The sequence below is a fragment of the Pezoporus flaviventris genome, unplaced genomic scaffold (assembly GCF_033815535.1).
Source record: "Pezoporus flaviventris isolate CSIRO_AGI_PZ_B2104156 unplaced genomic scaffold, CSIRO_AGI_Pfla_v1 ptg000213l, whole genome shotgun sequence".
NCBI lineage: Eukaryota > Metazoa > Chordata > Aves > Psittaciformes > Psittacidae > Pezoporus > Pezoporus flaviventris.
The window spans coordinates 12,720,652-12,743,349 of NW_026892761.1; the positions used below are offsets into that span (position 1 = coordinate 12,720,652).

At 54.2% G+C, this 22,698-nt stretch overlaps 1 protein-coding gene across 1 annotated transcript; it reads right to left on the bottom strand.

Annotated features, from left to right (window-relative positions):
• Positions 1 to 1,319: 1,319 nt before the first annotated feature.
• On the bottom strand, positions 1,320 to 22,559 carry ZNF341 (zinc finger protein 341). Its single transcript, XM_061442127.1, has 15 exons — positions 22,399 to 22,559; positions 17,865 to 17,975; positions 16,563 to 16,750; positions 14,991 to 15,143; positions 14,155 to 14,385; positions 12,459 to 12,648; positions 11,222 to 11,306; positions 10,072 to 10,262; positions 8,982 to 9,175; positions 7,984 to 8,192; positions 6,568 to 6,664; positions 5,317 to 5,449; positions 4,730 to 4,841; positions 3,892 to 3,962; positions 1,320 to 2,409 (listed from the first exon to the last, which is right to left on the bottom strand). The coding sequence occupies exons 1-15, from the start codon at positions 22,427 to 22,429 to the stop codon at positions 1,895 to 1,897; spliced, it is 2,511 nt and encodes an 836-aa protein (XP_061298111.1). The 5' UTR covers positions 22,430 to 22,559; the 3' UTR covers positions 1,320 to 1,894.
• Between the last annotated feature and the right edge of the window lie 139 nt (positions 22,560 to 22,698).

Below are 22,698 nucleotides of genomic sequence, written 5' to 3' on the forward strand. Positions count from 1 at the left end.
GGATGGTTCTGAGCTCTCACAGCCTCTCTGTGTAGAAATGTCTTTCTTTACACCAAGTCAGAAGCTGCCATATTCCCATGTCCCTGTTGCCTCTTGTCCCATTCCTGTGCACCTCTAATTGTCCAGCTCCACCTTCTCCACTCTTCCTGCAGGCAGCAGCAAGACCTCCCCTTAACCTCATCTAAAGACTGAACAATCCCCTTCTCTGTAAGGCCCTGGGCTCCATTTCCTAACACCCCCCACAGCAGGAGGTACAGAAGCATCACAAATAAGTGAAAAGGGCAAAAAGGGAGTTGGGAAGTGAGTGGGCAAAGGCTGTGGGACCTGTCCTGATAGGAACCCTGCCACAGTCTCCAGGGTGACTGAGGCATAAAGCTAGATGCTGAGTGTGGTAGAGGGAAGAAGGAGCCTGGCAGAGCAGTGGAGAAGGGAGCAGCCGACTTGGTGCTCTCCTGCCTGCCCTGGCCTCCAGCCCTGCCCCTGTGCTGTATTCCCAAAGGGAAAATCAGAGAAGAAAAATGGACCCCAGAAATCGTCCCAGTCACAGAATCACAGAATCCAAGACTGGTTTGGATTGAAGGGACCTTAAAGCTCATCCAGTTCCAACCCCTGCCACGGGCAGGGACACCTTCCACTAGAGCAGCTTGCTCCAAGCCCCTGTGTCCAACCTGCCCTTGAACACTGCCAGGGATGGGGCAGCCACAGCTTCTCTGGGCACCCTGTCCCAGCGCCTCAGCACCCTCACAGGGAAGAGCTTCTGCCTAAGAGCTCATCCCAGTCTCCCCTCTGGCAGGTTAAAGCCATTCCCCTTGGCCTGTCCCTACAGGCCCTTGTCCAAAGCCCCTCTCCAGCTTTCCTGCAGCCCCTTTAGGCACTGGAGCTGCTCTAAGGTCTACCCTTAAGGAGTAGACTTCTCATACTGGAGTGTCTTGCTACTGGACCACACCAACTCCCACCTGCCCATGTCCCACTGGAATTAACAATAGGTGCATGGAACTGAGTTAAGGGAACACACAGGCTGGGAAGCAAAAGAACCCTGCAACACAGGAGCTGATCACAGAAAACTTCCTCGCGGTGCACCACAGGTTTCATGTGTGACCGGGACAGATCACTTCACCCAGGCTTTAGTCTCCTCCCTGCACACAGAAGGTGTCACCTTTAACTGTCCCAAGGATTAACTCATGGATGTCTCAGGCACTTGGAGATGCTTGGATATGGAGAAGAACAATGAAAAGAACACCCCCTGGAGAGCATTACCAGCCAGAGAGAAGAGCCAACAAGAAGCACGTTTCCCCCCACCACCACCTCCACACAGCACATGAGGTCCATGGTGTTTATAACACATGTACAGACAAGGTGATCTTTCTGCTGATGGAGACAGAGAGGAGAAAGATACCAAAGATAAGTCTGTCAGGCTATTTCTGAACAGTGTTCCCAAAGGATCTCAAGATCAACTTGCTTCCACTAGGAAGGATCAATAGTTTGCTCTCGGAAAGGCCACCCAAATACTGGGCAATACAACTTTTAGGCCAGAAAAACCACAGATGGGACAGGCTGTGATTTGCAAAGCCACCCCATTTCAGCAGCTCTGTTTGGTGCATGTTTGGATGCTCCTCCTTACCCTGATTCAGGGATCTTGATCTTTCTTGCCCTAGGCTGACACAGATGGACAAGAAATAATGGAGCCATTCTCTTCAGTGCCTTGTAGCCGTCAGTGGCTTCCAAGCAGCCCTCTACCCAAGGATGGGAAGAACAAGTGGAGAGGAAAGCTGTTCTCTCCCATATCCATCTACCTCCCCACAGGAGCTTTGGTCTTTTCCACTGGGATAAATTTCAGCACCAAGTGTGACAGTCCCAGCAGCAGCCCTCAGCCACACAGTGGCTCTGTGCACTGTCACTCTGTTGTCTGGATGTACACGGGGACAGCCAGCATGGTGCAGGGGCTGTCCGAAGCACCCTGCAATTCTGCTAGGGCCAAATTGGACGTGATGCTGTTGGGCTGTCCAGGAACAACGAGGTCTGAGTCAGCAGCTCCTGACCCCCCAACCACGATGGACAGAACAGCGTCTGACTCCTGGAAGGGCTCCTTGTTGGGGCCACCCTCAGGGAGGCTTTCCCCAACAGCCCCGTCCTTCAGCTCTGCCAGCCCCAGCGGGCTGGGGAGGGACAGGCCTGCCTTGCGCCCCCGGGCCACCCGCTTCTTCTGGGGCTTCCTGAGCTGCAGGTCCTTGTCCTTGGGGGAGCCCAGGCGGCACTTGTGGTCCTTCATGTACTTGTGGCGCGTGAAGCCCTTGCTGCAGGTGGGGCAGCGGTACTTGTAGTTGCCGGTGTGAGAGCGCTGATGCTCCATCATGTGGGCTCGGCGGCTGAAGGACTTGTTACAGTACTGGCACTTGTGGATCTTCATTCCTGCACAGAGCATGGGAGGAGAGAGAGCTTGGTTAGAGACCTGCATCCATCAGGAAAACCTGCCCCTCCCCATATGAAGACAGGCTGAGAACATTGGGGCTGTTCAGCCTGGAGAAGAGAAGGTGCGTGGAGACCTCAGAGCAGCTTCCAGTATCTGAAGGGGGCTACAAGGATGCTGGAGAGGGACTCTTCATCAGGGACTGTAGTGACAGGACAAGGGATGATGGGTTCAAACTGACACAGGAGAAGTTCAGGTTAGATCTAAGGAAGAAGTTCTTCCCTGTGAGGGTGGTGAGGCGCTGGCATGGGGTGCCCAGAGAAGCTGTGGCTGCCCCATCTCTGGCAGTGTTCAAGGCCAGGTTGGACAGACCCTTGGGTGAGATAGTTTAGTGTGAGGTGTCCCTGCCTGTGGCAGGGGTTGGAACTAGATGAGCTTTAAGGTCCCTTATAACACAAACCACACTGGGATTCCGTGAGTCTATGACAGCTTCATCTCCTCTTCCAAGGAGATGCTCCCAGATAAAAAGGAGGAGACATTGCGCCAAGCAAATCTGCAGTCAGAAAAGGATGAGTGGACACCTTAGATGTGTGTTTACAACAAGCTAAAACCATAGGTCTTGCCTCAAATGGGAGGATTAAAATACCACCAGAAAAAGTCAGGTAATTGTGACGAAAACACAAAACAATCTTAAACTGTGATTTTGTCCAAGTGTATTTGCCAAGTAAAGACATTTTCACTTTCTTTTTCCTCCCAAGTAGGGGAATGTAGAGTCTGAAACAAACCATCTACTGCATTGTCAGCACAGTCCCAGCTAATCACACTCTGCAGGGCTTTGGACATGACAAGCATAAGAAAAGACTCTTGGTTTTACCCCAAGAGACAAGTCTGAAGGTTCCCTGGGGTATGGGAATAAATCACATCTTTATTAGGAGTGGGAGCATCATCTCTGGGACACAGAGAGATGGGAACCAAATCCCATGAGATCTCCTTTTGAATGTGAGATGGTTTGGGGGAAGAGTGGACAGAGCACTCTGGACACTCATTTGGTAGCAAACACACCAAGTAATGCAGCTCTGCTCCTGAGCCTCAGAGCAGACACTGCCAATGGGTTTATACTGCCTTAGAAAACAGCCCAAAGCTGAGACTCAGCTCTAAATGCAAGCTCACTTCAACAGGTCTGCAGCAACAGAGAGCAAAAACCTAAATCTAGTAAATTCTATTCAGTATTCAGGCCTACATCTGGGAACACTGTACCACAGGCAGTAGGAATTCTCCCAGAGGAAGATACACAATAGCTGTGGTGGTAGAGGGACACTGCAGGGAAGACACCTCTGAGGAACATCCTGTGCTTGTGGGGTTATACAGCAGAGGCACTGCCACAGTTTGCTCTCTTATTGCTCAGGTTTACTCCTGTAACACACTCCTGCAGCACCAGTGAATCCCAGTCACTTCCACTGGCAGAGCACTTCCACTGCACTTACCTGAATGGGACAGGATGTGAGCCTTCAGCTTGTCAGGCCTGTTGAACTCCTTATTGCAGCCCATGTGGCTTCTGTAAGAAGAAATGCTGGTGAGCAGCATGAATCCACTGACATCGATGTATAAACACATCGTGGGCCATAAAGAGATCCACAACCCTTCTCCTTAGCAGCACCCAGATGGGTCCCTTGGTGCAGTCCCCACTATTTCAGCGCTGCTGGAGAGGGGGAAGAAACAAACAGGCTGTACAGGGACACATGGCTTCTGCTGTATTGCACATGGTCTGTGTCTCACTATGAATGCACCTAAAAGCAGCCAGTTCAAGATCCCAGCTGGAGTGTTTTGGAAAGAGCCACAAGGTGGTTGGAGCAAGGGGCAGTCAGTCAGTCAGTCCTGGCTATATCAGAAGGCCCACGGCTGTGCCATGGATTTGGGGATCAGCTCCTAAACCTGGGTTTCTCTGGCTCAAACATTAGCTCCCATGTTGTCAAGTGCTTTTCAAGACATGGCACTTGGGGAGAGCCCATCTCCAGGCAACCCCTGTGCTCTGTGGACAAATACTCCTCTTCCCCCATGCCCCCCAGGTGTAACACACACCCCTCCAGTGAAGGCAGGCTTTATTTTACAGGGCTTATGAACTGAGATGAAATGATGTAGCCCCACAGAAAGTCAATGACAAAAGACCAGGACTTCTGAGTTCCTAGTTTAACAGTACAAAGCATTTCCACCTCCCCAAGCAGCAGTGGATTAGTAGATGGCACACATGTACCATTCCTTCCATATCAAACCTTATCCCAACCCCATTAAGACATGCCACCAGACTGGAGATGCACTACATACGAGAAGGGACATTTGTATTTCTTGAAGGGCTCATGGATCAGCATGTGTCGCTTGAGTTTGTCTTTCCGGTTGAAAGCTGCATCACACACTGAGCACTTGAAGGGCTTTTCACCTGGGGGAAAACAGAGCAAGAGTCAGGGAGAGTCTGGTCACACAGAGCTGCTCTGGTCACTCATAGCATTCACTTGGGCACTCTGCTTCTCCATAAACTTCTCCAAACTTCCCTATCCCACCTGATGGGTAAGTGGATAGATACAATCCACACTGCTCCTGCTCTCCAGAGCCAGCTTCCTGCACTTCCACAACCACAGGCAACGGAGAACCTGTGTGTCCCACTTCTAAGTGGTGCAGCACTGGGCACAAGGCTAAACCAAACCTATACATCTCCTGAGCCCGTGTTACTACAAATGACTCAGTACAGTCAACTCTGTTACCCTGGGTGTCAGGAAAACAGCCAGGGCAGGAAGATGGCACAGAGACAACAGGCACTGTGGTGCCAGGGGGCCCCACAGAATTGTTTGGGTTGGAAGGGACCCTTAAAGCTCATCCAGCTCGGCCCCTGCAGGGGCAGGCACATGTCCCCATACCCGAGTGGATGTGGGCATGCAGCTTGAGGTAGTGCTCCCGGCGGAAGAACTTCTTGCAGATCTGGCACTTGAACTTGCTGCCACCGCCGTGCGTGGGGATGTGGCGCCGCAGGTACCTCTCGCAGGGGAACACCTACGACACAGAGACCAGGCTCAGAGCCAGCAGTGCACCGGGGGCATCACAGCACCCAAACCAGGGGCATCACAGCACCCAAACCAGGGGCATCACAGCACCCAAACCAGGGGCATCACAGCACCCAAACCATGGACATCACAGCACCCAAACCAGGGCATCACAACACCCAATCCAGGGACATCACAGCATCCGAACCAGGGGCATCACAGCACCCAATCCAGGGACATCACAGCACCCAAACCATGGACATCACAGCACCCAAACCAGGGCATCACAGCACCAAAACCAGGGCATCACAACACCCAAACCAGGAGCATCACAGCATCCAAACCACGGGCATCACAGCACCCAATCCAGGGACATCACAGCACCCAAACCAGGGCATCACAGCACCCAAACCAGGAGCATCACAGCATCCAAACCACGGGCATCACAGCACCCAATCCAGGGACATCACAGCACCCAAACCATGGACATCACAGCACCCAAACCAGGGGCACCACAGCACCCAAACCATAGCTAAAAGCCAGCAGCACACACGGGGCATCACTGCTCCTGCACAAGGTGTAGTCTGTACAGAAAGCATAAGAAGCTCACGGTAACTCCTTGCTTGGTAAGGATGCACTGAGAAAACCACTGTCCCCATCCCCCCTGCAGGATCTGCAGTTCCTTTGCTACAGAGGAGCAAGGGACCACGTTCTAGACTGGATTTCAAAAAATAATTTATTAGAATTTAAACCCCACAAAATTCTGCCCCTCAAACTGTGCTGAAGAGAGGATTTCAACCCAAACCTACCCAGGCATCACTGTGGTCCCAGTCACATCACTCGGACATGTTTCTCTTTGGCAAGGACACAGAGCACACATCCAAAAGAGAGGAATGAGGGGGAACCCTGGCAGATTTTGTTCAGCAAATGGGACCAGGAGAAAAGCCAGCACTGTGGGGAGGAGCGTACTGTGCGAGAGGTCAGGGCTGCCATCACCTCTGCCTCTCTGAAAAGGCCCTCACAAGCCTGCCAGTCTGTACTGAGGTAGGAAGGGAGAGGAAAGGGAGCTGAGGGTGCCCTCAGAGCCCTCACTATGTGTCCAGGGCCGGCCTAGGCAGCATCACCCACCTTCTGGCAGTGAGGGCAGGGGAAGTTGTGTGTCGCTGTCTGCAGATGGTGCTCCAGCGCCTCCGGGGTCGAGTACTTATTTACACACTTGACACATCTGGATGTGGAGAGAAAGGATGGAGCCTGTGAGCAAAGCCATGGCTGCAAAGCCCCACACTGCAGGCAGAGCCCAGCCCAGGCACCTTCCAGGTTGATTTTGACTGGGTGGGTTTGGTACAAACAGCAACACCCCCAGCCAGGTGCTCTGAACCAGCAACCCCCAAAGCCAGGTCACACTCACACTCAGCATCCTTCACTAGGGGAGATGCTGGAGAACTGCGTGGAGAAGCCTTTTAACTGCTGCTGCTCTCCCACGTGGAGCACCCAGACCTGAGCACAGATTCCATATTGCTTCCTCATGGAGACAAGCCCTGTGGAATGACTTCACCTTACTTAAAACACCTCCTTCCTTCTTCATTGCACAAAGACAGCAGCTCCCAATGAAGGAGCTGAGTGGGCTCACAGCATAAAAGCAGTGTCACCCATGGCTGGGGCAGCCACAAGGTGACACACTTCCATGTGGGGCCTACAGCATCTAACAGAGCTTCAGCTCCCACCCCACCTCTCCAAAACCACCTGGGCCCTCTCCACCTCACCCCTGTTCTCACCTAACCTGGCAGTATTCCTGCTGGAGACCTCTGCCAGAGCTGAGTGATAATGGGCAATGGGGATGTGCACCATCAACATAAACGCAGAGGCACTCACACATCACATCTGTGCAAACTGCTTTTTCCCCAGACCAGACTAAAACCTCCTCAAACATAAGCAGGGCTCTGATCTCAGAGATCCCCACCAGCAAACTGTAGGATGAAGCTCTGCAGTGCAAGGATAACCAGAAACCATGGTCTATGCAAGTAGCAGCTATCCCATGACACTCCAAAGTCACTTCAGAATCTTCTGGGCTTCCTATCCTTCCTGTATGTCCTTACAGGTGTTTCAAAAGCTCCAGAGATCTCTTCATGCAACTCCTCACCCTTTCCCTCTACACTACTAGAAAGAATAGACCCTTTCACAGCAAAGGGACAGGAGATCTTCCCTGGGCACAGCTGCTACAGCACTCCCATTGCTGGAAGTGTTGAAGAGGCTGGGCAGGACCTTCCCTGGGTCACTGATCCAGCTGTGCCCATCTCACTCTTGACTGGTGATCAGAGGACTTGCAGTGATGGGATCTTCCCACATAACTGATCCCAGCCTTTCAGTCTCCCTGAAACATTCCTTGCATTCAAAGTGCTTGGCCCCAGCCTGGTTTGCCACCTGGGTGCCCGAAAGAACCATTGATCACAAGGCCCCATCTTCCCTCTCCTGTCCCCACCACTCATCAAACACACTCTGCACCACTCACTCCTACAAGCCTTGTGAGCACGATTGCTACTGTACTTGTACACGGCCACGTCCTTCTTGGGGCTGTGCTGGGGCAGGAGGCTGTGGGAGTACTGGTGCACACCCAGCTCGTACAGGGAGGGGAAGTTCTTGCTGCAGAGGTGGCAGCGGTAACTCAGCTCCTCCTGGTGGCTCTTGATGTGCTCAAGGAAGGACTCCAGCTTCTGGAAGGTCTGAGCACAGGTCTTCACCACGCATTTGTACACCTGGGAGAAGAAGGGAGAGCAACTGGAGTGACACAGCATGGAAACAACAGGGAAGATCCTCTGCCAGCAGCCAGTGGCCTTCCTTTGTGGAAATCACTGCTGCTGGGTCATTTACAGAAAGGGACCACTGTCCCATAACTCACTGTGCTGGAGAACAAAGCAGCACTGTGGCTCCCAGAGCATCCCACCATGCCCACAGCCAGCTTAGTGCCCAAAGTACAGCAAAGAAATCCTGCCCTGCAATCCAGCAGGACACAATGTGGTGGCAAAACATCCCCTTCCTCTGCTGCCTTCCTCAGAGAAAGGGTATCTAAAGAGCACCTCAGCATCAAAATGTGGCTGGGCAGCTCCAGGGGAAGCAAGAGCAGGACCTGCTGGGAGTTGGATGTTCTGCAAACACAGATTTCAGGGCACTGCCCTAAGAAAGGTGGGGATAGGGGTGTCAGTATCCACTGGAGCAGGTGAGAGCACAACACCCAGCACTGACTGTCCCACAACCTGAGAGCTGCCACCTGCACTGAAAGCTTTGATCTTTGCTTCTTTGATGCTTCTCTGTGCACTCAAACCTGCTGGGCTGACTTCTCACTCAGCAGGGTAGAGGTAGTGGAGCTTTCCAAAGCCACCCAGACCACAGAGCTGCAACCCAGACATGCAGAGAGCTGAACTGTGTGGGTTCAGAGCACTGGCAGCTTTACAGAGCAGGAGGCTGAGGACAGACCCTGCGAGCTGGTGCACTGTATGAAGCCCACCCCAATCTTGCCACCAACACAGGCCCCCCTCTGTCCCTACCTGCTCATTCTTGTGCTGTGTCATGTGTGATTTGAGCTGGAAATAGGTGTTGAATTTGCTGGGGCAGAACTGGCACTGGTAAGAGCTGTCAATCAACACAACCTGCTTGGTCTCCAGTTTGCCTCCCTCACTCTCGTCCAGCGGGCTCATGTCTTGGGGTGGTGGTGGAGGGTTCCTCGAGGACTGAGTCAGACCTGGAGAAAGGCAGAGACAGTCACAACACTGCTGCAAGCTGCTCTACAAGCACCATGCTGCTGAGACATGCCAGGCTTGCCCCTGCTCCAGCTTCTTCCTTCCTTTCAAAGGCAGATGCTTTACGTCAGACAAATCTAACAGGGTGGGTTTAAATACGTCTACAGGTTATGAAGGGCTCTGACTACTTCATCCTCCTTTCCTTAACCCATTCTCTTTTGCCCTGTGAAGCAGTCACCAGAACAGTCCTCCGCCACTGAACCAGAGCCAGGCTTCCTCCCACCTCTGGCAGCAGGCAGGAGGTCAGACCCAGCCAGTAGCTCCCATGATGGCTGCAGAGAGCAGCTCCAGTGGGGCCCTGTCCTAGACATGACCTTGTTCCTCCTATGAGGACCAAGGCCACCCACACAAAGGGTATCCAGACCCCATCTGCAGCAAGGAGCTCTTCTCTGCCTCAAGTGTTTTCAGATGGCTGCTAGGCCAGACCCAGCCCATGTCTGACCTGCACAAACAGCCAGAGCACTGGGCTGTGCTAAGCCACCAGCCTGTCTGGCCACTAGGTCATTGCTGTTGAGTATGGCTGCAGCTGCCAAGCAGTGAAAAGGGGAAGATGCCTCATCACCCTGTCCGTGTGCGCGTTTCTGCACACAGAGTCTGGAGCCACTGTTTCCACCACCACCTGAACCCCATGGCTGGGGGTGCAAAAGGATGCAGCTGACAGCTGCAGTCAAGCAGATATGACTCCCTTCTCTATGTGTGTTGTGAACCCACAGGAGCGATGCAACCACCATACACAGCTCCTATGTCACCTCTTCCTTCCCTGTGAGGAGGTGCAAGGACATGCACGTTCCTCCCATCACTGCTCTGCCCCAAGCACACACCATCCCCAGAACCAAACCTGTGCTCTCCTCGTCCTCAGGCTGGTTGGGATTCAAGGCCATAACCTGCACCGTGATGGAGTTGCGGGAGATGGTGCAGCCCAGGCCTGGAGGCCACACTTTGTGGGTTTGCATGTGCTTCTTCACATTGGACTTCTGGGCAAAGGCTCGGCCACACACGATGCATTGAAAAGGCTTCTCACCTGTGTGGCTGAAGGCAGAAGGCACCACATCAGCAGAGAGAGGGACCAGAGAATGTGGCAGGGTGGCTGCTGCAGGACTGCACCAGGCACCTCAACCAGCCAGACAAGGGCTTTGAGACCTGATCAGCTGGAGTAGGTGGGATGTGAGAGGCCTGGGGAAACCAGCCTGGTGCACAGACACAGCTCCTGCAGTCCAGGGAAGGCAAGGGATTAAAGAAGTGGGAGAGGAAAAGAGCTGTGCAGGAATGTCAGGGCATGCGCTGCTGAGGTCTCCGCATGGACCCTGGGGACACCATCACTTTCTAACCCTCTTTTTCCCGGTCATCTCTCCCTTCCCTACACACATCTATCGTGCAGCCCCCAGACCTCCCTGAATTTGCTCTCCCCTGTCCACAGAGAAAGGTCTTTCCACCCTGCTCTTCTGCTTCAGGAGGATGGAGGACTCTAGCATATGGAGTATGTGAAGAGTCCTGGTTGGGAAGGGGAGGGAAACCACCACTTGGTCCTTCTCATCTGTCCTGAGTTCCGCAGACTCTACTGGGGAGAACTTCGAAGATTTCAACAGTCTCCTGCCAGGGAAAAGCTCTTTATAAGGGTTCCTTCTGCCGACACTTAGCTTGGCTTATGGCCTGCTAACACCAGCAAGCACCAAGGCTGCAGCTTGCTAAGGAGGGAGAGGAAAGCGCAGAGGCAAACAGTGGCGATGCTGCTGCTCCAGTGATCAACTGACAACAGGTTTGGCTTTCAACGTCTCATCAGAGACAAGTCTCCAGTCCCAGCCCATAACCAGCAAGAAGATAATATCCACAATGCAGCCTTCACCTCACGCACTGGGGAGGTGTGCACCCTCAGTACAGCACAGATGCTGGGACATGACAAACATGAAGACTGCACAGGCTCCCTCAGTGGAGCTGTGCCCACCTCCACCCCAGCCATACTGTGGTGGCCAGGTTAGAGGCACTGTTACCTCCTGATGTGCTGCTGCAGGTCGAAGTTCTTGGTAAAGGCCTTGTCACAGTAAGTGCATTTCAGCTTGGGGGACTTGGGCTTGCCTAGAGGAGCAAGAACACACACAGGAATGAGACCATGTGGCAGAGCCCTGTCCCCCTGCATCACAACGCCTTCACCCCAAGACATGTCCACTCAGGTCCAGGAATAAAGGGTTTATGTAAGGGTAAGATCTGCCTGGCCAGACTGGGGAGAGGTTATGGACACAAACACACACTGAACATAGCCTGAGCTAAGTCTAGAAGAGCTAGCAAAGAGGAAAATAGTAGTGCAGGGGGCAGGGCATCCCCTTCAGGCATTAACCACTCCAGGTACCCTTCCAGCTGTGCTATAAAGCACCTACTTTAAGGGCACGCTGGACATTGAGAAAAGACACGGGATTAGTGAGAGGAAGGGCCCCAGTTCTCTCTCCTAGGAACTCACCAACAGACAGAGCACAGGCATAGTTTTTGCATGCAGAAGATCACTCAGTCACATCTTCTGTCTACTCTGATGGAGTATAAACCAATGACAAACAGCAGAACCAGTGGCTGCTCTAGGAATTTTTGGACTGAGAGCTGCAGCCTGCATGATCATTCCCACCTCTGCAAATAAGGTTAAACCACAGAATGCGTATGGTTGTGTCTCCAGAGGCCCAGCCACTGGTTTTCCTTCACCTCATGCCTGGGACCTACTTTGTCACTTACAGCAATGTGCGCATCATGTCAGCAGTGGTCAGGCTTGGCCAGAGAGGATCGGACGCTCCTCCAGCCTGTGATGAGGCATATCCCATCCTGCCTGACCTGGAGACAGGCACCAAAACACCCAACAGGGACAGGTCTGTTGAGCTTTGGGAATAGAGCCTTCAGGGCCAGGCCACATCCAGTCCACCAGCACTTCCTCAAGTTAAAAGGGCCCAAGCTCTAACACCTCACTTTGCAGAATGTCCCAATCTCTGCAGCTGCAGAGATTCAGCACAAGCTTGCCCGTGCAGCAGCCCAGGGACAGTTCCTTTCACATGGGCTCACTCAGAGGCGACACACAAGAAGCACATCCACACTGCCCTGCCCTCGATAGCTTCATTCAGGCATCACGTTCCTCCTCCAGAGCTGCACACCCAGCCAGTGCCATCCCACAGGCCCTGGAGAGCCCATATCATGCTGGTGCCCTGTGTGATAAGCAGGTTAGTGCAGGGCAGGTGCTCTGAGGGCACTCACCTTCCTGCAGCCCGGCCTCGCTCTTGCAGCGCCGACTTTTGACAGCAGAGGTGGAATCAAACCCAACCACGCTGCCTCCTCCTGCACTGGCCAGAGGGGTGGGAGTGCTCTTGGGCTTGAACCCTTGCTTCCCAGGGCTGTACACAGGAGGAGAGGGGTACACAGGACTGTCCACGCATTGGCCGGGTACCTGCAAGAGTGCAGTTTATCAGTGGAGCCAGGTTTGCTGCAGTTACATTGAGCCCTAACCTCCATCTCCAGCAGCACTTGCCACACCAGGCTGAGCCTTCTGCCTCCTGCAAACTGGATTAAGCTTCTGGCTCACCAGTCCAGCACTGTGCCTCTAACTAAAACTAACACCCTGCACAGTGTGCAACTCTCCTGCTGAACATCACAAAGTATCCAGCAGGTATTACAGGACAGCAAAGAAACACCCTGAAGTAGCCATCTAGTCCCTCATTTAGGTCTTATGCCTAGAAGTTTCTTATACCTCCAGAGCAGGTTACCAGGATGATCCCCATTGACCCAGTGGATTCACAACAGCCCTGAAGGCAGGGAGGGAGCTTCAGGCCCTGCTGCCTGCCCTGGCAGGACTGCAGAAGGGAAAGAAAGCACAGGAAAATCTAATGTGGCAAAGCCCAGCTTTTACATCAGCACCCATGTTAGAAAAGGACACATAAAAAAGCATCAGTCTGGGGTGAAATGGTTTAAGGGTGTTTCTGATGCCACCCTGATAAACTACACAGACACTGTGTATCCAACATCCCCATCCATTTCTGACCACTGGTACTTCCACATCAGATAACAGCTACAAAGCTAAGTGTGAGAAACCTCTGTCACACCCAGTGGCTCCTGTTGTGAATGGCAGTGCTAACCTGGAGGCTGTGAGCAGCTGATCCACAGGTAAACCCACCCTTGCCAATGCCTCTCCTTAGAAAAAGCCACCTTGCCAAGTTCATTGCTATTTAGACTGAGTTTTGCTCTCCACTGCAGCCTTCAGTGCACAGTGGGTGCTCTGCACCTCTCTGGGAGGTGAGCTCCCTGCCCCTCCCAACACCTGCAGGTATCTCTCAAGCACAGCAGACATTCAGGTCTCTTAAGCCTGTGCCAGCTGAGTCCCCTATCCCTCCTAACTGCCTCTCTTGTTCTGAGAATCCCCATAATAGCATCCTCAGAGCAGCTTCCAGTGTCTGAAGGAGGCCTATGAGGATGCTGGAGAGGGACTCTTCATCAGGGACTGCAGTGATAGGACAAGGGGTGATGGGTTCAAACTGAAACAGGGGAAGTTCAGGTTACATACAAGGAAGTTCTTTACTGTGAGGATGCTGAGGTACTGGCACAGGGTGCCCATAGAAGCTGTGGCTGCCCCATCCCTGGTGGTGTTCAAAGCCAGGTTGGACACAGGGGCTTGGAGCAAGCTGCTCTAGCGGAAGGTGTTCCTGCCTGTGGCAGGGAGTTGGAACTGGGTGAGCTTAAGGTCCTTTCCAACCCAAACCATTCTGTGGTTCTATGATCATCTTGCCAACATCCTTCTGTTCAGTATCTCCTCCTGCAGAAACAATCATTGCCAAATACCCCAACACATATTCCCAGACTAATTCCATATTTCTAGCCCAGGTGACTCCAAAACAGCTTTGCTTGTCAGAAGAGACTCAGGAGGACACAGCCCCTGTGCACAGCCAGCCCCTGGCCTTACCTCCATGGGTGGGTAGGGCTGCATGCCCAGGCCCTGCATCTCCACCGTGCTGTTTGCTGCCATAGGAGCCGGTGCACTGTACACCTCCACCACACCGCTGCCGGGTGGCCCCGGAGGCCCCAGGCTCGGGGGAGGAGGAGGTGGAGGCTGAGGAGGTGGAGGTGGTGGCGGTGGTGGCGGAGGAGGTGGCTGGGACAGGTAGCCAGCCCCAGCATGCATACCCAGGCTGCTCTGAAACCACAACAGGGACACACAGACAAGAGACACAGACAAGACACTGAAAATGCCGCAGCGACAGGTTGGAGGGCTGATCCATCACACACATCCCCAGTCCCAGTTCAAAACAGATCCTGAAGGAGCAGTGATGATGTCCTGGCACAACTGACAGGTTGGACCAGACTGCTGGCTTGCAGAGGCCTGGCATGACCTGCCAGTAGACACTGTCTCCTCCACAACCCAAGTGCTCAAGCCCCACTGCTGGGTTTTTTTGCTTTTAAAGCTTTAATCCTTCTGGTTCCAGAGAACATTGTGAGAGCATGGGGAGTGTATACAGCCTGGCCAGCCATATGGAGAACCCAAACCACCCATCTCGGGCAGAAAGAGATCCAACCACTGTATGGGGGCTCAATAAAAAGCTGGAGAGACCACGTTACAAAGGTCTGAGCATCCAGCAGCAAGACCACCAGGAGAGGACAGGCCCTGAAGCTGTCCTCTCATTTACCCTCCCTGAGCCTGGCTGTCACATTGGAAGGTGCCCAGGGTTCAGGTTGACAACATGGCTCTGAGGCTGTGCCAGCACTGCCCCATGCAGAGGGAATCCCCTGCCTGCCCCTTACCTGCGCCGGGGGCTGCACCGCCGGCATGGGCTGGTCCAAGGATGTGAACGCAGACATGGCCGACATGAGCACCTCATCACTGACCAAGATGTTCCCCTGCACCAGCGTCTGGATCAAAGGTGATGGGGGAACCGTGATGTATGTAGAAATTTGCTGAAAGAACAAAAGAACACGTGGTTGAGCAGCAGTCAACCAAAACCCATGACAGCGCTGTTTCCTGGGCCTGAGTCTCGGCTTTCACAGCCTCTGGTCACCACATGAGCCACAGTAACCATCTACAGCTCCCTGCTGAGTCCATGGTAATTTCAGGCAGTAACAATAAGGCAGCTCCAGAAATACTCTTCAGAAAAGGAGGTAAAATATCACAGTGGTCACGGGCTACAGTTCAGGTCAGGGTTATTAAACAAGATGTGCAGGACACAGTGGTCACAGACAAGCTCAGGCCTTTCCTGGGTGCTTCCTCCCAGCCAGGGAAGAAGGAGAGCTGAGGGAGGCTGCTCTCGTTGCAGATGGTGAACATCAGGCTCTCCTCTTCAGACTGGAGTTGGATTAGAGGAGGGGAGGAAGGCTATTCTGTTTGCTGCATGGGCACAACCAGTGCCTGCAGCCCTGGGCAGCACCAGCCACTGAACTTGAAGAAACCAGTTGGTTTGAAAGCACTCTGGAAACCACCACGCCTGCACACACAGTACATGTCATGCACAAGGGACTCACTTCTGAGAAGTCTGTTGGGAAGAAGAGTTGCTTCAGAGAGGATATTCCCCCAAACACTTGTCACAACACATTATGTGGGCTTACTTGCCGGAAACTGAGAGAAGGGATGCAGGGATGAAGCTGCCAGACATTGCCCCCCTCTTCTGTCCATAAGCCAGACCATGGCCCAGAGGACAGCAAGGGCCATTCCACCCTAAGCACTGCACAGCAAGCACCCAGGCACACGGCTGGGCTGCCAGGCTGTGACACGGGGGCTCTCCAGTATAGCAAAAGTCCAGCTGTAGCACAAACACAACGTGAAACCCCTCCTGTCCTGAAGGAGGGGCCATCAGACACTTGTGCTGGAGGACACCTCATTGCAGAGGACCAGGCAGCTTTAATCATGAGGTCAAAAGCCAACAGGACCACAGCTGAGCCTTCTAGGAAAGAGGTCATAGAATCATAGAATCACAGGCTGGTTTGGGTTGGAAAGGACCTTAAGATTACCCAGTTCCAAACCCCTGTATGGACAAGGATGCCTTGCACTAGACGATGTCACCCAAGGCTCTGTCTATCCTGGCCTTGAACACTGCCAGGGATGGAGCATTCACCACTTCTCTGGACAGCCTGTTCCAGCGCCTCACCACCCTCACAGTAAAGAACTTCTTCTGTATATCTAATCTTATACTCCCTTGTTCCAGTTTGAACCCATCACCCCTTGTCCTATCACTACAGTCCCTGATGAAGAGTCCCTCTCCAGCATCCCTGTAGGCCCCTTCAGTTACTGAGGCACCACTGGATCTAAATACATCATCCAGAGATCTCTCCCACTCCCAAACCCCAGCAACAGCAGCAGAACCTATGCCTGCAGCATGGTACCTGCCGGCTGGCACCCGGAGCCTGCTGCACTGACGTGATGGACGGGGTGTACACGCTGTTGGTGGCCAGCGAGACGGTGGAGAGGGAAGAGGCACTGCCCTGGCACTGCTCCCTCTTGTGGGTCATAAAGGCAGGCAGCGAGTTGAACTGCTTCTTACACTTCCCACAGAGGAACACGTCTTCATCATCTGCAATCAAAAGGACCAGGTCACTGCTCTGGGCTTCCTTCTGCAACCCCCAGTGCTACACATGCCAACCACAGCCACAGGAAAAGAGACACTTTGGATCTTAGCACCTCAAGGGCATCATCATCAGGACAGATCAGCTGCAAGGGGCACGCTGTTCCTCCTTCCTGATCCCAAGCCCTTTCTAAAGCCAGCTGATGTGATTGAGCCCATTCCAGCCCTGCTCCCACACATGAGACCCACCATCTCCATGGGACAAACTGAATCCCGTTGGCTTTCTCATCCCAAAGACATGAACAACCTGTAGCACTCTCTGCTTTTACGCAAAACAGGTTCTTCCAAAGCACCTGCATTATGTTGGCTGAGGCAGATTTGATTACTCAAGGTTGCTCAAAGGAAGAGAAGTAACTTGGATCAGGGCAGAGCTGATGGCACCTTGTGTCCAAAAGCCACCCATCCCCAAGACTGCTCATCTTTGGTGCCTCTGCTTAATGTTAGAAGCAGAAAGAAGACAACCCAGTTACCACGTCCTAGATGACACCTGCAGGTTACCAAACCCCACAGGCACACACCATTGGCACTGGATCCAGTCAGACCCACAAGGCTGTACCTCCCATCTGATTCACAGCCCAAAGCAGAACATTTTTGGGGACACAGATAATAGCTGCTCCAGGGAGCAAGTCGGTACCACCCAGCGAGTCCTGGTCAAGCACTACCAGTGTTCATGTGCACATAAGTGACCAGTTCCCATATGCAGTCCCACAGATGAGCTACTCAGTGCAGCTGTACCTCCCAGAGGACAAGGAATGGCTCATTAAACAAAAAACGTGAACAGTAACAAGCACTAGTGGCAGGAGAGTGGCTGCTCCCTCCCTTCATGCCTTTATTGGAAGCATATGGTCAAGTCTATTGTCATGACCATGCCCAACAGCATCTCTGCTAACTTGGGCACTTGCCCCCTTGCTCCTGCTCTGCCCAGTTCTGCTGAGGGCTCACAACACTCATAGCTTCACCCTACACACACAGCTCTTCTGTTGACTGTTCCAATAGTCAGAAATGCACACTGCAGCCCTGCTGCCCCTCTTCTCTCCCCAAGTGCTACCAGGACTGGACTCACCCATGGACTGGATGGCAGCAGAGGAGTTGACATTCTGAGCAGACGGATCCGCCACACCTCCTTGACCATCCAGTAAGGACTGCACAGCCAGCACTGTCTGGTTATCCATTCCTGCAAGGAGACACAAGCATGGATGGTAAATCACAGGCTGAACATGGAGCACTCACAAGCCATGGAGGGAAGCTGCTCACTGCCTGCTGCTGTCTTCTCGCAGAGCCGCTCTCACCTTCTTGCCCCCTCTACACCACAGCATTCACTGTCATCCTAAAGCAACACTCCCACCTGCCTCCATACACTCCTTTGATACGATAAGAAAAGGGAAGAAGGGCAAGGAAAGCCAGAAGAGGGCCTGTTTTCAGACATCTGCTGCAGAGAGGAAGGATGCTTTCAAGCACTGGCTATGAAAAGAGCTGAGAAATTGCTATTTGGAATGCATGGGTCAGATGGGCAGCCTGGGAGAACCTGCCTGGGGACAGAGTGTGATCACAGAATCACAGAAAAGTTAGGGTTGGAAAGGACCTTAAGATCATCTAGTTCCATCCCCCCTGCCATGGGCAGGGACACCTCACACACAACTGAGCTCAGTGAAGACAAAACCTCTGGTGGCAGCAACTCTGTTCCAGCAGCAGTGTTAGAAATGTCCCCCGGTTTTCTAGACCAGTGTTCCCAGATCTGATCAGACATAGGGCTACAAATACAGGAGGATTTAGATACAGCTTTAGGAAGGACTAAAGTGTGGGTTCCTGGGAGAGATCGTGGGGGGGGACCCACTCAGCCACCGGCTGCCAGCCCAGCCTGGGACATGTGGAAGAGCAGGGTCCCACTGCAGGAGGGGGTTCCTCCATGAGCTCCTCTCAAGCAGAGGTGCCAGTTGCTCTCTCTCATTCCCATTTCCCTTGGGCTCCAGCAGAGCACACACTCCCCCAGCCACATTTGGTGGCAGAATCAGCTCACTCGCTTTGGCACAAAGGCTTTTCACTGCAGCTAAAATGTTCTAAAGTATTGCAGAGAAATGCAGGCAATGGGAGGGCTCACGCAGGGAGATCACCCTGCCAGCAGCATGTGAGCCAATGGGTCAAACCTGGCACACTCCTTTAGAACTCAGACGTAGAAGAACCTGATTATGGGGTGAAAAGGGTGGGTTTTATGCATCACTCCCCCCTACCATTTCTTTATGACAGGGAACCCATGGATAAAACAAGGAGCATATCAGGGTTGCATGTTATACCTTGCAAGTTAAGAGACAAAAAGTGCAGGGTTCTTAGGCTGCTTTTCATTTCTCCAAGATCTTTGCAAACCAAAGGTGCAAAGCTCTGAACTCACAATTATGGGCCACAGTAAAAAGAAAATCAGCTTGAACACTTCCAACCAGTGAGGCGAGCACCATTCCTGATGAGAGGTCACTCACCCAGCACCAGGAAGGACAGTGAAGTGCCCTAACAGATCACAGCATAAAGGAACCAGCATTGCAGTTCCTCTGGTCACCTGAACACTTCTCCTGGACAAGCAGGATGTTACCTTCCTGACAGGGAATCTGTATAATCCACAGCATTTTAAAGGTAACCTAAATAGTCATTTCTCCTGCACCTCCAGTGTGAAGCAAGCACCATCAAGACTGGGAACACCTTTCTGATCACTAACGACAGGCTGCAAACACAGCACGTGCCCTGGGAGAGGGGAGAGCCGCATTCTGCAGTGCAGGGAGCAGAGGGCACAGGCAGCTGCAGACCACACCACACCATAAAACCACCTCTGTGCCTAAGAGAAGCCTTTGACACAAATCCCAGCAAAGCTGCAGGTCCAGTTCTGCAGCCTCGGCTGGTGCAGAGCTGCAGCCAGCCCTGCAGGACAGCACAATGCTGCTGGAACACCCCTGAGTGCATCTGCTCCCACCCCAACCAAAGGCCTGCTCTAAAATGCACCTCCTCTTGTACAGATCACCTCCTGGCAACTGCACAGGCAGCAATGCAGGCTCCTGTTGGCACATCCCAACCACAGAGTGAAATGGAGCAGCTCCTCCTCAGCAGGAGTGAGCTAGCAGGATGCAAAAGGACAAGGGGGGGTCCAAAGTTCAGGTTCAGTACATTATGGGAACAATTAAGAACAGTTTGCATCAAGAATTCCACTCTCGTTGTGCCCAGCACTGGACAACTGGGTTTCCTTCTGGCACACAGCCACATCTTCCAAGTGCTAAAGTCAGATGATTGCAGGAAGAAGCTTGAGGAGAAGCCAAGCTCTAAAGACAGGCAAGAGCAATGCAGTAATGCTGCCAGTGTTACATTCAGTCTTCTGCTGGAGAGGATGCCCAGGACCACAGAAATCTGTTGCTCCTTATCCATGTGGCAATCCATGCAATGCCCACCGAGTCCCTGCAGCTTCATGGGGCAAATGCACAATCCACACTCAACACAGAGGGAAACCACATCCAGGATTTAGTAACCCATGAAGACAAGCAGAGATACACTGATGCCATTCACAGCCATCAATGGGCTCCAGGAGAAAGCTCTGGATTGATCCTGCATGGACTGCAGCCAGCACCAGCCTGTAGGACGCTCTTCACAGTCATGAAACCTAAAGCAAAAGTCATCTCATCTCTCCTGGCAGCAGCAGAGTCTTTCTCCAGAGCCTGTCAAGAACTGGGTGATTTGGGAAGCCAAGACAAAAGCACAAGATCACTGATTTGTGGTTTTCCCCTTTCAGATTTCTCTCAGAGATGAAACAAGAGTGTCCGCTCCACCAGGCACTGCTTCCCTCTTACACTCACAGTGTCATGTACAGAGCTCCGGGTGCTTCAGTAACAGGCAAAAGGCACCTCTGCCTCCAGCACCTGCTGAGAACACAGCTGCCAAGTCACCACTGACCTGTGGTCACATCAACACACACAAACTGCTGCTAAAAGCTACCAGTTGTGGGCTGAAAAGGAATAAATACACTTTTTTTTCTTCATCTGCTCCAATGTTTTGTTCTCCTGGATCCTGCAAGAACCCCACACAATGAGGAGCAAGTGTGCTGGGCTGCACCCCCAGAGCGTGAGCAGCAGCTCAGGGAGGGGATCCTGCCCCTCTGCTCTGCTCTGGGGAGACCCCCCCTGCAGCCCTGATCCAGCTCTGGGGCAGCACCACAAGAGGGACCTGGAGCTGTTGGAGCAAGGCCAGAGGAGGCCATGCAGATGCTGCAAAGGCTCTGGATGCAGCTCTGCTCTGGAGCCAGGCTGAGAGAGCTGGGCTGGGGCAGCCTGGAGAAGAGAAGGCTCCTCAAGGGGAGACCTGAGAGCAGCTCCAGTGCCTAAAGGGGCTGCAGGAAACCTGGAGAGGGGCTTTGGACAAGGGCCTGTAGGGACAGGCCAAGGGGAATGGCTTGAACCTGCCAGAGGGGAGACTGAGATGAGCTCTTAGGCAGAAGCTCTTCCCTGTGAGGGTGCTGAGGCGCTGGCCCAGGGTGCCCAGAGAAGCTGTGGCTGCCCCATCCCTGGCAGTGTTCAAGGGCAGGTTGGACACAGGGGCTTGGAGCAAGCTGCTCTAGTGGAAGGTGTCCGTGCCCATGGCAGGGGTTGCAACTGGATGAGCTTTAAGGTCCCTTCCAGGCCAAACCAGGCTGGGATTCTATGCCTTTGAGAAGAAAACAGGGAACCTGATTCTACACAGAGACCGGTCAAATGCACTGAGTAACCTGACAAAACAGAAGTATTTCTTCTCTGCTCCTGTTTCTGCTGTGATGGCAGGTGCTGTTCGCAAACCACAGGGCGACCATACCAATGCAGGGCCTTCCAGTCAGCAGTCGCCCCACAGAAAGTGGAATACCCGTGTAATCCAGCTTAGGAAATAAACCCCGTGTGAAGCAGTTTTCCTCCAGAGAGGCTGACGCTGAGCTCGGTGTCAGGGTGCCACACACTAGCATCCCTTCGGATGGCACCTGCCCGTGACACTTAACTGCGGTGAACCCGAGTGCAACGCCTTTGCCCGCAGCAACACACGCATGCAGGAGCCAGCACCCACCCGGGGAGCCCCGGGATGCGGGGAGGACGGGGGGACCCAGCATGCAGGGCACGGGGGGCTGAGGGATGGGGGTGCCCGGGCTGCTCCCGTTCCCTGGGCACAGACAGGGAGCGCCGGGCACGGAGCGATGGGAGGCGATTGGGAGCCCCTGGCACGGGGCCGGGCTGGCTCAGAGCGGGTCCCCGCGGGGAGCCCCGCGCTGCCGGCGGGGGCCGCCCGCTGCGGTCCGGTCCCGCCCCGCCATCACCGCCGCCGCGCGGGGCCGCTCGCGCCGCCCGCCTGCCCCGGGGCCGCGCCGGTGCGCGCCGCCGCCGCTGCTGGGGAGGGGCGGGCGGGGAGCGGGGCACGGCCCCGCGCTGCCGGGAGCACCCCCGAGCCGCGCCGCGCCAGGCCTCAAGGGGCGGCTCCGCCGCCGCCACTCGCCCGGCGGAGGCAGCGCGGGGAGGCGGCGGCGCGGGGCGGGCGCGGGGTGAGCAAAGGCGAGGCGCATCCCCGGTGCCGGCCCGAAGCGGCCCGGCTGGGCCCGGCGGCCCCGTTACCTTCCAGCGCTTCGAAGATCGCCTGCGCCATCTTGGAGCCGCGGCGGCCGCGACCCGCCAGACGGAGCGGGCACCGGGAGCGCCTCCGCCGCAAGGGGGCGCTCTCCGCCCGTGACGGGGACCGGGAATGGCGGGAGGGGCCGGGTGTGTGTAGGGGTGGCCCCGGTGCTCAGGCGGCGGCACCGCAGCGGGAGCGGCCACGCCGGGCGGGACTCTCGCGTTTAACCTGTGCCGCGGCGGAGCGGGACCGCAGGCAGCGCCCCGGGGGGACGCGCGGGACGAGCCCCGCTGCCGCAGCCA